Source organism: Heterodontus francisci, chromosome 24 (assembly GCF_036365525.1).
Source record: "Heterodontus francisci isolate sHetFra1 chromosome 24, sHetFra1.hap1, whole genome shotgun sequence".
In the NCBI taxonomy this organism is placed as follows: domain Eukaryota; kingdom Metazoa; phylum Chordata; class Chondrichthyes; order Heterodontiformes; family Heterodontidae; genus Heterodontus; species Heterodontus francisci.
This window is the reverse complement of record NC_090394.1, coordinates 65351512-65365132: the sequence shown is the minus strand read 5'-3', so window position 1 is coordinate 65365132 and position 13621 is coordinate 65351512. Positions and strand designations below refer to the sequence as shown.

Sequence of the window (13621 nt, the reverse complement as noted above, 5' to 3'; positions counted from 1 at the left end):
ATCACCAAGATAGCTACTGTGTATATCTTTACAGATGATGTCAGAACTCTATCACTATGGTTTCAGTTATTGTTTCATTTGACTTCAGTGGTGATCTCACAACCTTCTATCACAATGGGAGCAATAATTAAATTCTCCAATGAGCAGCCATTTTCCCCAAAATGGGATTGAGAAGAGATAAATATATGGGTTCACCTCAGTCAAGCTTATTCCTGAAAGAATAATTGACTGTTGAAACCTTGTTTATTCTCCAAATGGCAATACATTATACATTCTACAGTTTGGGAGAAAGCACTGTTAGTGGTGTTAGTCAGTGTAAATGAATTGCATAGTTAATTATCTGCAACATTCCCATTAAAAGGTTTTCCCTGATAACTGAAAAGCTCACTGAGCTAACAGCTAAACTACACAGACTATGAAGGTCCCAAGTTTGATCCTTGATTATGTGGAGTTAGCTAATCTTAATTGGGCCAGCATTAAGAGTGGAACAATTAGTTTCAGCACTATTGGATTAAGGAAGGTTAAAAATGTAGTGGCTATTGACAACACAATGGACCTGCACCACTGGGGACATCACAATGAATGTTGACACTACAGCTAGCTATGGATCACATGATTGACACTGCCAATTTAGAATTTAGGTTTAGCTTTAGAGTTAGGGCCAGGCATTGGTGTTACTGAATTTGGGGTTAGTGGGTTATAGTTGGTCTAAAGCTTTGGGTTAGAGTTATCATTAAGATTGGGGGGTTAGTGATTATTGTTAGGGTTAGAAACCACTTAGGACAATCCCATTATCCAAAAGAATTGGTTCATGTTTCCACTCCAGCTGGCTATGTAGTGATCCTTGCTGATGATACATTCCAAGAATGGAATTGGATTGGAATGGAATCTGGTACCTATGCACAACGATTTTCTGTGCCTTTTAAAACTAGTAATAGATGCCAGATTTCAATTAAGAACTCAAGATTTGCGGATCTCAGAGATATATAAGCCTAAGTATCACAACAACAGCTCTTGACAGATTCCTGGGATTTAATCCATTAAGAAAAATATAAAATAACGGATAATATCATGGAGTCTTTTACAATATAAAAGGAGGTCATTCGGCCATCGAGTCTATTCCGTATCTCTGTCGAGTTATGTAGTCAGTCCGACTGTTTAAACTTGCCCTGCAAGTTTATTTCCTTCAAGTGCCCATCCAATTTCCTTTTGAAATCATTTATTGTCTCCCCTTCCACTACCCTCGTGGGCAGCAAGTTCCAGGTCATTACCACTCGCTGCATAAAAAATTTCTTCCTCACATTCCCCCTGCATCTCTTGCCCAAAAGCCTTCAATCTTTGTGACCTAGTCCTTGTACCAACAGTTAATGGGAACAGTTTTTCCTTGTCTAATTTATCTAAGCCTGTCAATTTTGTACTCCTCCATCAAATCTACCCTAACCTTCCTTTGCTCCTGGGAGAACAACCCCAGCTTTTCCAACCTAACCTTGTAACTAAAATACCCCATCCCTGGAACCATTCTGGTAAATCTCCGCTGCACCCTCTCAAGACTGTCACATCCTTCTTAAAGTGTGATGACCAGAATTGGATGCAATACTCTAGTTGGGGCCTAACCAGAGCTTTGTAAAGGCTCAGCATAACTTCCCTACTTTTGTACACAATACCTCTTTTTATGAAGCCCAAGATCCCATATGCTTTGCTAACCACTCTCTCAACATGTCCTGCCATATTCACAGATCAATGCATATGCAGCCCTGTCCCTCTGTTCCTGAACACTCTTTAGACCTGCGCCATTAAATCTATATTGCCTCACCCTACCCCTTCTGCCAAAATGCATCACCTCACACTTGTCTGTATTAAATTCCATCTTCCATTTATCTGCCCACTGTAATAGCCTATCTATAGCCAGTTGCAGTTTGTATCATCCTCATTGTTTGCCACTCCTCCGAGTTTTGTATCATTGGAAAATTTTGAGATTCTACTCTGTATTCCACGATCTAAGTCATTTATATATAGCAAAAAAGCAGTGGTCCCAGTACTGACCCTTGGGGAACCACCAATGTCTATCATCCTCCAGTCCGAAAAACAACCATTTACCATGACTTGCTGTTTTCTGTCCTTAAGCCAATTTTTTATGCAATTGGACACTGACCCTCCTGTTCCATGAGCCTCAATTTTGTTAACCAGCCTTTTATGTAGTACTTTATCAAATGCTTTCTTAAAATCCATATAGACAATACCTACTGTATTTCCTTCATCAAAAAATTCAATTAGATTAGTCAAGCATGATCTGGCTTTTACAAATCTTACTGGCTATCCTTAATTAACTTAACGCTCTTCTAGTGCCTGTTGATTTTTTTCTGATTGTGTTTCTAAAACCTTACCCCCCATTGATGTTAAACTAGCTGGCCTATAGTTGCTAGGACTGTCTTTACACCCTTTCTTGAATAAGAGTGTCACATTTGTCACTCTCCAATCCTCTGGCACGTCCCTGCTATTTAGGAAAGATTGGAAGATTATAGCAAGCCCTTCCGCCCCCACATCCTATAGCAACCTGGGATGCAAGCCATCCAGACCGGGTGACTTATCTACCTTAAGCAGAGCAATCCTTTCCAGTACCTCCTCCTTCTCAATTTTTACTTTATCCATTGCCTCTACTCTTTCCGCTTCTACCAATATTTTGTCAGATTCCTCTTCCTTAGTAAACATCGATTCAAAATACTCAATAAGCATTCTATCCTTGCCCTGTGCCTGTAAGCATATTTCACCCTCTTTGTCCCTAATAGGCCCAACTCCACCTCTTACTATCTGCTTACTATTTACATGTTGGTTGAAGATTTTTGGGTCCCCTTTTATGTTGACTGCCATTCTATTTTCATATTCTCTCTTTGCCAGTCTTATTTTCCTCGTCTCCTCCCCTCTCAACTTATTTTATTTGGCCTGTTGAACAATTCACATGACATGCATCACACACCCTTTTTTTTGTTTCACCATAATCTCTACCTCTTGTTATCCAACGAGCTCTGTTTTTGGTTCCCCTACCTTTTGCCCTTGTTGCCATGTACCTGAAGCATCTCTTCCTTAAAGATAACCCATGGTATTTCCTGTCAGTTTTTGGTTCCATTTCATCCTGGCTAGATCCCTTTTCATCACATTGAAATTAGCCCTCTTCCAATCCAGCTGTTCTACCTTATATCATTCCTTGCTTTTCTGCATTATGGTCTAAACCATATGATGATCACTCTTACCCAAGTGCTCCCCCACAGACACTTGGTCCACTTGGCCCACCTCACTTCCCAGCATCAGATCCAGCAATGCCTCCTTTCTAATTGGGCCGAGAACATACTGATCCAGGAAGTTCTCCTGAACACAATCCAGAAATTCCTCCCCCTCCTTTCCCTTTACTCTAACATTATCCCAATCGATATTTGGGTAATTATAGTCCCTCAATATCACCACTCTATCGTTCTTGCACATCTCTGTGATTTCCCTGCAGCTTTGTTCCTCTATCTCTCTCACTGTTTGGATGCCTACAGAATACATCGAGTAGTGTGATCATGCCCTTTTTGTTTCTCAACTCTAACCAAACAGATTCTGTCCTTGCCCCCTGAAGGACATCCCCTCTTTCCAACACTATATAATGTCTTTCCTAATCAGTACTGCCACCCCACCTCCCTTTTTCCCTACTCTATCTTTTCTGGACACTTTATATCGTTGTAAATTAAGCACCCAATCCTCATCATTTTTAAGCCATATTTCCATTATTGCCACTACATCATATTCCCATACTGCTATTTGTGCTTGTAGCTCACCAACCTTATTCAGCATTTCATTAATATTCCCTTTTCAAATCACTAAGCATCTGATCCTCATTCCTTGTCGACATGTAACTACAACAATAATAGGCACTTATATAGCATCTTTAACATATCAAAAATGTTCCAATTCTCTGAAAGAAGTCTATTCCATCTTGGTGAATGACCATTAGCCTAGACCAAAAATGTCCCTAACTTATCCCAATCTGTTATATGTTAAGAGAGACACCACTTTTGGATACAAAGCAAAATAGAGGGGTAACCAGAATTCACTTGATCCTTATGGAAACAATTCCACTAACGTACAAGGCTTTTGAAATGTCTATACTTTCTGCCAAGGAGGTTAGATCTGTTTGGAAGTAATTTTCTTACTGATGGAACTGACTTGATTGTAAAAGCATAATTAAATTTTAGAACTAAATAAAAAATGTATTCAAATTGAGCAGCGAGACTCTGGCAACAACAACAACATGAGTTCATGTAAGCTTTTAATGGGGATCAAAATCCCAAGATGCTTCAAAAAAAGTAATTAAAAATGAAATTGCATTGGCAGTGATATGAAATGGTGCAATTCTCTGGTGGGAATACTATTATAAAAATACACAGAAAAAGCTATACTAGTTCCTTATCAGTGTAACTTCATTAACAGTAAATCTGTACTTTTACAAGTAATCAAGATCAGATTTCACAAGTTTCTAGCTCCACTGTTGTGTGAAGTCATTAAAAGCAAATACATTTCCAAAGATCTAGTTGTCAAATATCCTATTTTTATTATGATCAAATGGGTTGAAACTCAACCACGTTCTCTAAAGCATATAATGAAATAATATTGTTGCACTAAAATTCAAGTAGCAGCTTTTAGAATTTGTTTGAACAGGGGGTTTAATAAGAGGAGCATCAACCTGACAGAATCTCAGAATTCTGGTATAAGATTTACTTTAATATGTTGTGAGATTTAATTATTTTGGAAATGTCATCAACCAGTGATCTATATGCAGCAGACAGTGTAATATATAACTAGCTATACTTTGTAGACAGACAGACTTCCATTTATACAGCCCTTTTCATTACCTGAGGAACTCCCAATGCGGATTACAGCCAATGAAATACTTTTGCAGTGTAGTCACTGTTGTAATGTAGGAAACACAGCAGCCAATTTGCACACTTTATTTTATTTTGAATTGATAAACTGGAACCATAGTGGATATTAAAAAAGCATAATCGAAATAGAGATACGTCCATGGAGTTTTATTTAGATTCATATGCGTCGTGGTCTGTAAGAACATGTGTATTTTCTTTTGCTTATTTATACTTTTATCTTTTAACATCTAATATAATAGTATTGAATCTATTTAAAAATGGATTATATAGTATTTTAATGTAACCAAATGCCTTAATCATTATCAGCGTGCTGCTGAGCTTCAACAATGTCCAGTTGACATTCCAAGATATGAAGACAACCCCCGAAGCCTTTAAAGGCAAGAAGAAAGGAAAGGTTTGCCTCACACAAGAGAGGGTGGGTGTTTTAAAGCACAGTTTTTGACAAAACTCAACCAAAGAAATTGATGGATTTGAAGTTGCACACTCTCAAAATTGTTGCTTATTCATCAGGTGATATTCATACCAAAAGATCAGTCCAAACCAATGAAATCTTTCTCAATGCCATTTCGTTTCATGGAAAATTGTTCTGTTGAGCAGGGCATCTTCACTGCCAATTACATCAAGTGTAAAATTAATGCTCAGCCTGCAGGTAAGTGACAAAGTAATCACCCTGCTTGAAAAATAAAACGTTAAAATGTTTGATGTACAAATAGATCATTCTTAGTGAATCAGGAAGCATTGAACATTTTTGTAAAATTATGTTTGATCAACATTTGAAAGGGTATTATCACCAGATAAAGAGAAACTTTAGCATAGGGGTAAATTCAATAACTTGCATTTCAATCCTTCAGTACCAGGGTAATTGCAAGTAATTGTGTATTTACCTTTACAAATATCTGTAATATAGTGATCGGTCAAGAGCAGAACCAAGTTAAATGTACGTGCAAAAGATAGGCAAAGTCAGAAGTATTAGTAAAATATCACCATTTTATTAAGTTCTAGCACCAGAGTCACATTTTTTGTACATCTGCATTTTACAATGACACACTGATAAATTCTTCTCCAATATCTCATTATGTCTCTTGTAGAATATCCGGTGATGTATCATAGAATCATAGAATGGTTAAAGCACAGAAGGAGGCCATTCAGCCTGTCGTGTCTGTGCTGGCTCTCTGTAAGAGCAACTCAGCCAGCACCATTCCCCTGCCTTTTCTTAAATCTTAAATTTGTTTTAAGTTACTGTCTTGCAAGTGCTGTGAATCCTTCTTTCCATTGTGATAATAAAGTTACCAACACTGCTGGAGAAAAATAAGTTTTTTGCCTTCCTTCAAAAATCTTGGTTTCCTCTTTTGCATCAAGCATTTCTTATTTTCCCTCTTACCACTCCTAAAAGCTCATGTCTGCCCAAGTTCTAAATGGTACTCCCAAACTTGGGGAGGTTCCTGGGAGCACCACTCTCTTACTCCAGGGTAAGATACAAGAAGAATACTTATGTAAGTGTTTCCTCTTTCATCTCAAACCTCCAACTTGTCTCTATTCCCCCCATCATAACTTTATTTGCCTCTTAGTTTAACAATACAACTATGGTTGATGGACATCTGGATATTCCCTTCTTATTAGTCCTAAGCTGTAAATGTGCCGGCCTATCTGCTATTCCATGTCCTACATCCTCACTCTATTGAAATCCAGACTTTTTACAGTCACCTAATGTAAATCATGTCCTGGTGTGATTCCTTAGCTTTGTCAGTCTGTCCTTCTTCCTACAATCTTAAGACTTTAAAATCCTGCCTCTTGCTTTAACTTGTCACACAGGATGTCATTTATGACTTGGATAATAGCTGTTTCAGTACTGCGGCAGGAATTGGTTGAAGGGATTCAAGTATGGAGTTCTGAGAAAGATGCACACAGCCTTTGGAGGTGAAATCACATTCAAGAGCCTTGGAGAGGAAAAGGAGGTTGGAGATGGGGTGGTAATTTGCAAGGACTGAGGTCAAAGGGCTGTTTTTTTGAGAGGGGTGGTGACGGCAATTTTAACAAAGAGAGGAACAACACCTGAAGAGAGAGAGCCGTTAACAGTATCGACTAACATAGGGACCGTTAACAGTATCGACTAACATAGGGAGAGGAAGTTGGGTGGTCAGCAGTTTTGTGGGAATCGGGTCAAGGGAGCAGGAGGTGGGTCTCATGGACAGTATATGAGCAGAGGGGGCGTGAGGGGAGATAGGAGAGAAGCTAGAGAAAGATGCGAGTTCAGGGTTAAGGCCGGGGAGCTTTAGAGGAAGTTGGGCCCAATGGGCTTGTGGAAAGGAGGGATGCAGCAGAGCTAGCTGATGAGATGCCGATAAAGAAGTCCATGAGCTCCTTGCACATTGTTGGAGGTGAGGGTCGGGGAGATAGGGGAGAGGAGTTTAAGTTTGCAGTAGAGAAAAGAAGCCAGGGTTATCTTTGCATTCCATGAAGAGCCTGGAATAGTGAACAGTTTGAGCAGATTAGAACAGGACCCAATAAATGTTTTAAGTGGTCCAGCCAGATCTGGTGGTGGATGGCTAAACCAGTTTTCCACCATATCCTTTCCAAGTCTGTGTCCCTTGGACTTTAGGGAGAGGAGATGAGGCCTGTACCAGGGGAAATGGCCAGGGTGAGATAGAGAAATGGTTTTACTGTGGACTAGGGCATCAAATCAGTAGCTACAGAAATGTTGTGGCAAACGGAGGGCCAAAGGCTAAGCAATTGAGATTCTGAAAGTGCAGTTGTAAGTGAATTGGAAAATAGATTTTTCCAGGGATAGATACAGAAGGAGGTAGGGTTGGGACCTGGAAGGGGGATGTGGATGGAGAGTGATACAAGGAAGTGATCAGTGATGGCCTTATCTGTAATTGATACAATGGGACTAGCAAGACCATGTGAGATGGGAAGTTCAACAGGGTGGCTGTGAATATAGATCGGGGATCTTACATGGAGGGAAAGATTTAGGGAGAATAAGAGGGCAGTGAACTCGGAGGAGAGAGAACATGATGAGTTGAGTTGGAGGTTGAAATTAGCAAGGATGAGAAGTTTGATGCAAAGGCTGAGGAGGAAAGCAGTGAAGGTATCTCGGTGAAACAATTTTTATCGTACTTGGGTGAACAGTAGAGAAACAGCAATGTAACTGAGAGGTGAGAGGGGTGGAACAAGGTGAGGTGCTCAAAGAGGAGAAAGTGCCAGAAGAGTTTAGGATCAAGACAAGATGTGATCTGATGATAAGTGCCACATTGCTATCGCAACGGAATGAGGCATATTCATTTTGTCACATGAACATCAATTTTAACCTGTTGCTGGTGTGAAGAGATGACTTGTTTAAAGAGATCAGCAGTGGCTGGAAGAACATTTGGATACTAAGAGACAGTGCTTGGAGTGACAAAAGAATTGCTCACTGATCCAATTAACAGAGATTGGTCCGGGCCGATAGTGATCCACATCTTGTCGGTGTAAGAGACAGCACTACACCCCCCTTCCCCCACGCTACTGAGAGCTTTGGAATACACAAAAGATGCAGAAGACTTTGTTGAAAAAACTTAGCCACCTGACTAACCTGCTGGCCAAATTGGAGGTTTGAATTGTGCTCACAGGACAGTTTGAAGTCAGACTGCAGAGTGCAAGTGAACCTGGAACCAGACAGCCTCTCTCCTGGCTAGCTCTCTCTCGCTTTCTCACAAGCCTCTGGACCCATTGAAGTCGCTTAAACCTCAAGAGAGAAAAGACTCCTATATCGAAACAAGTTAAAGCATGCACTGGGCCCCAACGAACAGCAAGACTTACCAGCAACCAAAAACTCCACATTGAACTCAAAGGACCATAAATAGCTTCCAGATATTGCCTCAAACTTTTCCCCTTTATTCATTCTATTTTTTCTGTCTCTATCTGTATGTGTGTTTATCGTGTATGCATGCTAGCGTGGTTGCGTCACATACTTGTCGTCATTAACTGAATTAGAGTTTAGGATTAATAAACTTCCACCTTTCTTGTTTAAATCTAAGAAAATCGGTCTGATTTCTTTGCCTTACAATTGTAAAGCAGTGAACAAGGATTCACTGAGCGGGGAGATAAAACATGGTGTTTTTAAAATTAAACCTTGTTACGGTAAAACCAGGCAAAGACTGAGAGGGAACCCCCTAGACCCCTGTCTCACCTGGTCTAACACTCTTTTGTCACCCAGGGAGCTCTGGATTTGTTTGCCCTACTTTTCCCCTTCGAGGGAACATACCTTGACTGTGCCCAAACTATCTCTTCTTTGAAGGTAGCCCATTGTTCATCTATCAGTTTTCCTGCCAGCTTTTGACTCCAATTTATTCGCCCCAGCTCCATTCTTACCCCATTGAAATTGGCCTTCCCCCAGTTAATTATTCTGACCCTGGATTGCTCTTTGTCCTTTTCCATAGTCAGCCTAAACCTTATGATACAATGATCACTATCCCCTAAATGCTCTCCTACAGATACTTGATCCAAGTGGCCCACCTCATTCCTAAGAACCAGGTCTAGCAGTGCCTCCTTTCTCGTTGGACTCGCAACATACTGTTGTCGAAAATTTTCCTGAACACACTCTAGGAACTCTTGCCCCTCACTGCCTTTTACACTACTATTATCCCAGTCTATGTTTGGATAATTAAAGTCCCCCATTATAACTACCCTATATTTTTTGCACCTCTCTGTAATTTCCTTGCAAATTTGTTCCTCCACGTCCTTCCCTCTAGCTGGTGGCCTATAGACAACACCGAGGAATGTAACCAAACCTTTTTTTGTTCCTTAGCTCTAGCCAAATTGATTCTGTCCTTGACCCCTCTAGGGCGTCCTTTTTCTCCAGCACTGCACTGCTCTCCTTAATCAATACCACCACCCCTCCCCCTTTATTCTCTTTCCTATCTTTCCTGGACACCTTGTATCCAGGAATATTTAACACCCAGTCCTGCCCTTCTTTGAGCCAGGTCTTTGTGAAAGCCACAACATCATATTTCCACATGGCAATCTGTGCCTGTACCTCACCAGTCTTATTAACCATACTTGGTGCATTCACATACATGAACATTAACCCTGATTCAGACTTTATTACTTTCTCCCTTACTCTGACCCCACCTAATAACTTGCTATTTCCTACTTTCATGCTATCTATCTCCCCGAGTATTCTGTGCACCTTGGTATTCCTCTCTGATACTTGCGCCTGGCTCTCACACCCCTGACAACTTACCAGTTTTGCTTCCCTCCAATCTGAGCTCCCTCTCAGGTTCCCATCCCACTGACAATTTTGTTTAAACCCTCCCCAACAGCACCAGCAAATCTCTATGCGAGGATATTCATCCCAGTCCTGTTAAGACGCAACCCGTCCATCTTGACAAGGTCCCACCTGCCCCAGAACCAGCCCCAAAGTCTCAGAAATCTGAAGCTCTCCCTCCTACACCAGTTCTCCAGCCACGTGTTCAATTGCTCTATTCTCCAATTTCTTTGCACACTTGCATGTGGGACTGGGAGTAATCCTGAGATTACTGCATTTGAGGTCCTACTTTTTAATCTCATTCCTAGCTCCCTATAATCTGCATTCAGGACTCCATTTCCCCTTCTTACCTATGTCATTGGTACCAATGTGGACCACGGCCTCTGGCTGTTCACCCTCCCCCAGAAGAATGTCCTGCATACGCTCCGTGATAGGGAGGCAATACACCATTGTAGAATTACGTTTACTGCCGCAGAAACGCCTATCTGTTCCCCTAACTAATGAATCTCCTATCACTACTGCTTTTCCACTTTTCTTCCTCCCCTCCTGGGCAGCTGAGCCACCTGTGGTGCCACAAACTTGAGCCTGACTGCACTGAGGAACTATCACCCTCACCAGTATCCAAAATGGAAAACAGATTAGCGAGTGAGATCATATCAGGGAACTCCTACACTACCTGTCTGGTTCTCTTAGACTGCCTGGCTGTCACCTATTCCCTATCTACCTGCATGCTCCTAACCTGTGGCGTGACCACCTCCCTAAATGTGCTATCCACATAGTCCTCCACCTCGTGGATGTATAACAGTGATTCCAGCCACCGCTCGAGTTCCGAAACCTGGAGTTCAAGCTTCTGCAGCCAGTGACACTTCTGCAAATGTGTCTCTCTAGGACACATGGTGCATCCATGACTTCCCACATGCCACAGGCTGTACATTCTACTCAGCAGAGCTGCCCTGCCATACCTTAACTTTACAGACTATTTATTATAAGTAGAATAGCTTACCAGGTACTCACCAAACAGCTCCTTCCACTGCACCGAGGCAAGAACCAAATACTGGATGGTTAAAGAAGTATTAAAAAAAGTAGAAAATGGAGCACCTCCTCCCCCCTTCACCAAACTCGCTACTCACCAAAATCGAATCTCCACACTCAGCTTGCAATCTGCACTCTGTCAGAAAGAGGATGGTGAAGTTGGAGGGCACCATAAAATCCAGAAGCAGCAGAAGTTTGTGACAAAGGGAAATTTTTCCTCCTCATCCTTCTTGACACAGTTGTCCAAACCATCCTCCTCTCTGCTATCATCCAACCGGATGGGATTGCTCTCACTTAGTTTCATTCTTATCTAGCTGATCATATCCAGAGTATCACTTGCACTGGCTTCTCTTCCTGCTCCTGCACCGTTACCTCTGGTGTCCCCCAAGGATCTGTCCTTGGCCCTCTCCTATTTCTCATCTACATGCTGCATCCCACCCCCACCAGCGTCATCATCCAAATGCACAGCATTAGTTTTCACATGTATACAGACGATACCCCGCTCTACCTCAGCACCACCTCTTTCAACTCCTCCGCTGTTGTGAAATTATCAGACTGCTTATCCAACATCCAGTACTGGATGAGGTGAAATAAATATTAGGAAGACTGAAGTCACTGTTTTTGGTCTCCTCTCCAAGCTCTATTCCATAGCTACCAACCTCGACCCTCTCCCTGACTTCAGTCTATTCGCAACTTTGGTATCATAGTTGACCCCAAGATGAGCTTCTGACCACATATTCGCATCATCTCTGCAACTTCGCCCCTGCCTCAGCTCATCTGTTGCTGAAATTCATGCCTTAGTTACCTCTAGATTTGACTATTCCAATGTGCTCTTGGCTGGTCTCCCATATTCTACCCTCTGTAAACTTGAGGTCATCCAAATCTCTGCTGCCCATGTCTTAACTCGCACCAAGTCCCATTCCCCTTTCACCCCAGTGCTCACTGACCTACATTGGCTCCCAATCAAGCAATATCCTGATTTTAAAATTCTCATACTTGGTTTCAAATCCCTCCATGGCCTCACCCCCTCCCTTTCTCTGTACTGTCCTCCTGCCCCACAACTGTCTGTGATATCTGTGTTCCTCTAACTCTGGCCTCTTGAGCATCCCCGCTTTCAATCTTTCCGCCATTGGTGGCTGTGCCTTCAGCTGTCATGGCCCTAAGCTCTGGAATTCCCTCCCTAAACCTCTCTACCTCTTTAACTCTTTCCCCCTTTAAGACACTCCTTAAAAACTACCTCTTTGGCTGGGCTTTTGGTCATCTGACCTAATATCTCCTTATGTGGCCCGGTTTCATATTTTGCTTTATAACGCTCCTGTGAAGCGCCTTGGGAAGTTTTGTTATACTAAAGGCGCTATATAAATATGTTGTTGTTGTTTTCTTCTCTTTCATTCTTTTGAACCTTGATGGTGCCCTGCCTGTCATCATGTTATGCCAATTAATTTTTTTTTCAAAAACTATCTCTTTCATTTGTAAAGCTCAACCAAACACAACATTATATTTTTGTTGCATTACCCAGAGCAAAAAAAAGAGTACTTTGTACTGGTAAATATTTACAAGTACTATGTAAGAGACCTGCAGTGGCTTGCACAGAATAGGTTATTCATGGGGTGTGGGTTATCTCAGGACATGGTGTTGTAAGGCACAGGCTGCTGAGTTTCCAGAACATCCAAGAGCCAGATATTTAAAAATATTCTGTTATTTAACTACCTGATTTTTTTTGTGAAATGCAAACAGATTAAGCAAGGCACCAAGGTCTGAAAACATTGTCACCTCAGATTAAGAACAACCACCAGCGATTTACGTATTTGAAAGGAATGTTTACAAGACAAACCATTTGCATTTTTCACAACTCTTGTCTTCTATCCAGGTGGCTGGGAAGGAACAGCATCTTTCAAATTGACATTTTATTCTGGAGGAGCAATTGACTTTGGAAAGGCAATGATACAAATAGCAACTCATGGTAGGCAATGAAAAAGTTAATAAGGACATTTAAGGGTACTGTATGGAATGTGTTTGTGTCTGACTGTGGTTACAAATCTTTAGAATTACCTACATCTCAAGATCCATAGTTATCTGTGGCTGAATTACCTCTTTTTGTTGACTTGGAATTTTGACATTGATTGTTACAACTGCACCATTCATAAGAACATAAGAAATAGGAACAGGAGTAGGCCCTTCCGCCCCTTGAGCCTGCCCCGCCATTCAACTGGATCATGACTGATTATGGCCTTAACTCCACTTTCCTACCCCCCCCCCCCCACCCCCACCCCCACCCCCATCCCCCCATAACCCTTGAGTCCTTTATAGATCAAAAATCTGTTGAACTCAGCTTTGAATATATTCAATGGCCCAGCCTCCACTGCTCTCTGGGGAGGAGAATTCCAAATGTTTATGTTCATGTTCGCTCCTTTATACATTGTACCTT

The 13621-nt window shown here is 41.5% G+C and overlaps 1 protein-coding gene across 2 annotated transcripts in view; it reads left to right on the top strand.

Annotated features, from left to right (window-relative positions):
* Positions 1–13621, top strand: part of LOC137383476 (WW domain-binding protein 2-like) — a 46994-nt gene that overhangs the window by 14336 nt on the left and 19037 nt on the right. For both annotated transcript variants that reach the window (XM_068056445.1, XM_068056444.1), the window contains exons 2-4: positions 5223–5331; positions 5427–5565; positions 13064–13156. In XM_068056445.1, the coding sequence (XP_067912546.1) occupies positions 5223–5331; positions 5427–5565; positions 13064–13156 (341 nt within the window). The remainder of the gene's footprint in view (positions 1–5222; positions 5332–5426; positions 5566–13063; positions 13157–13621) is intronic.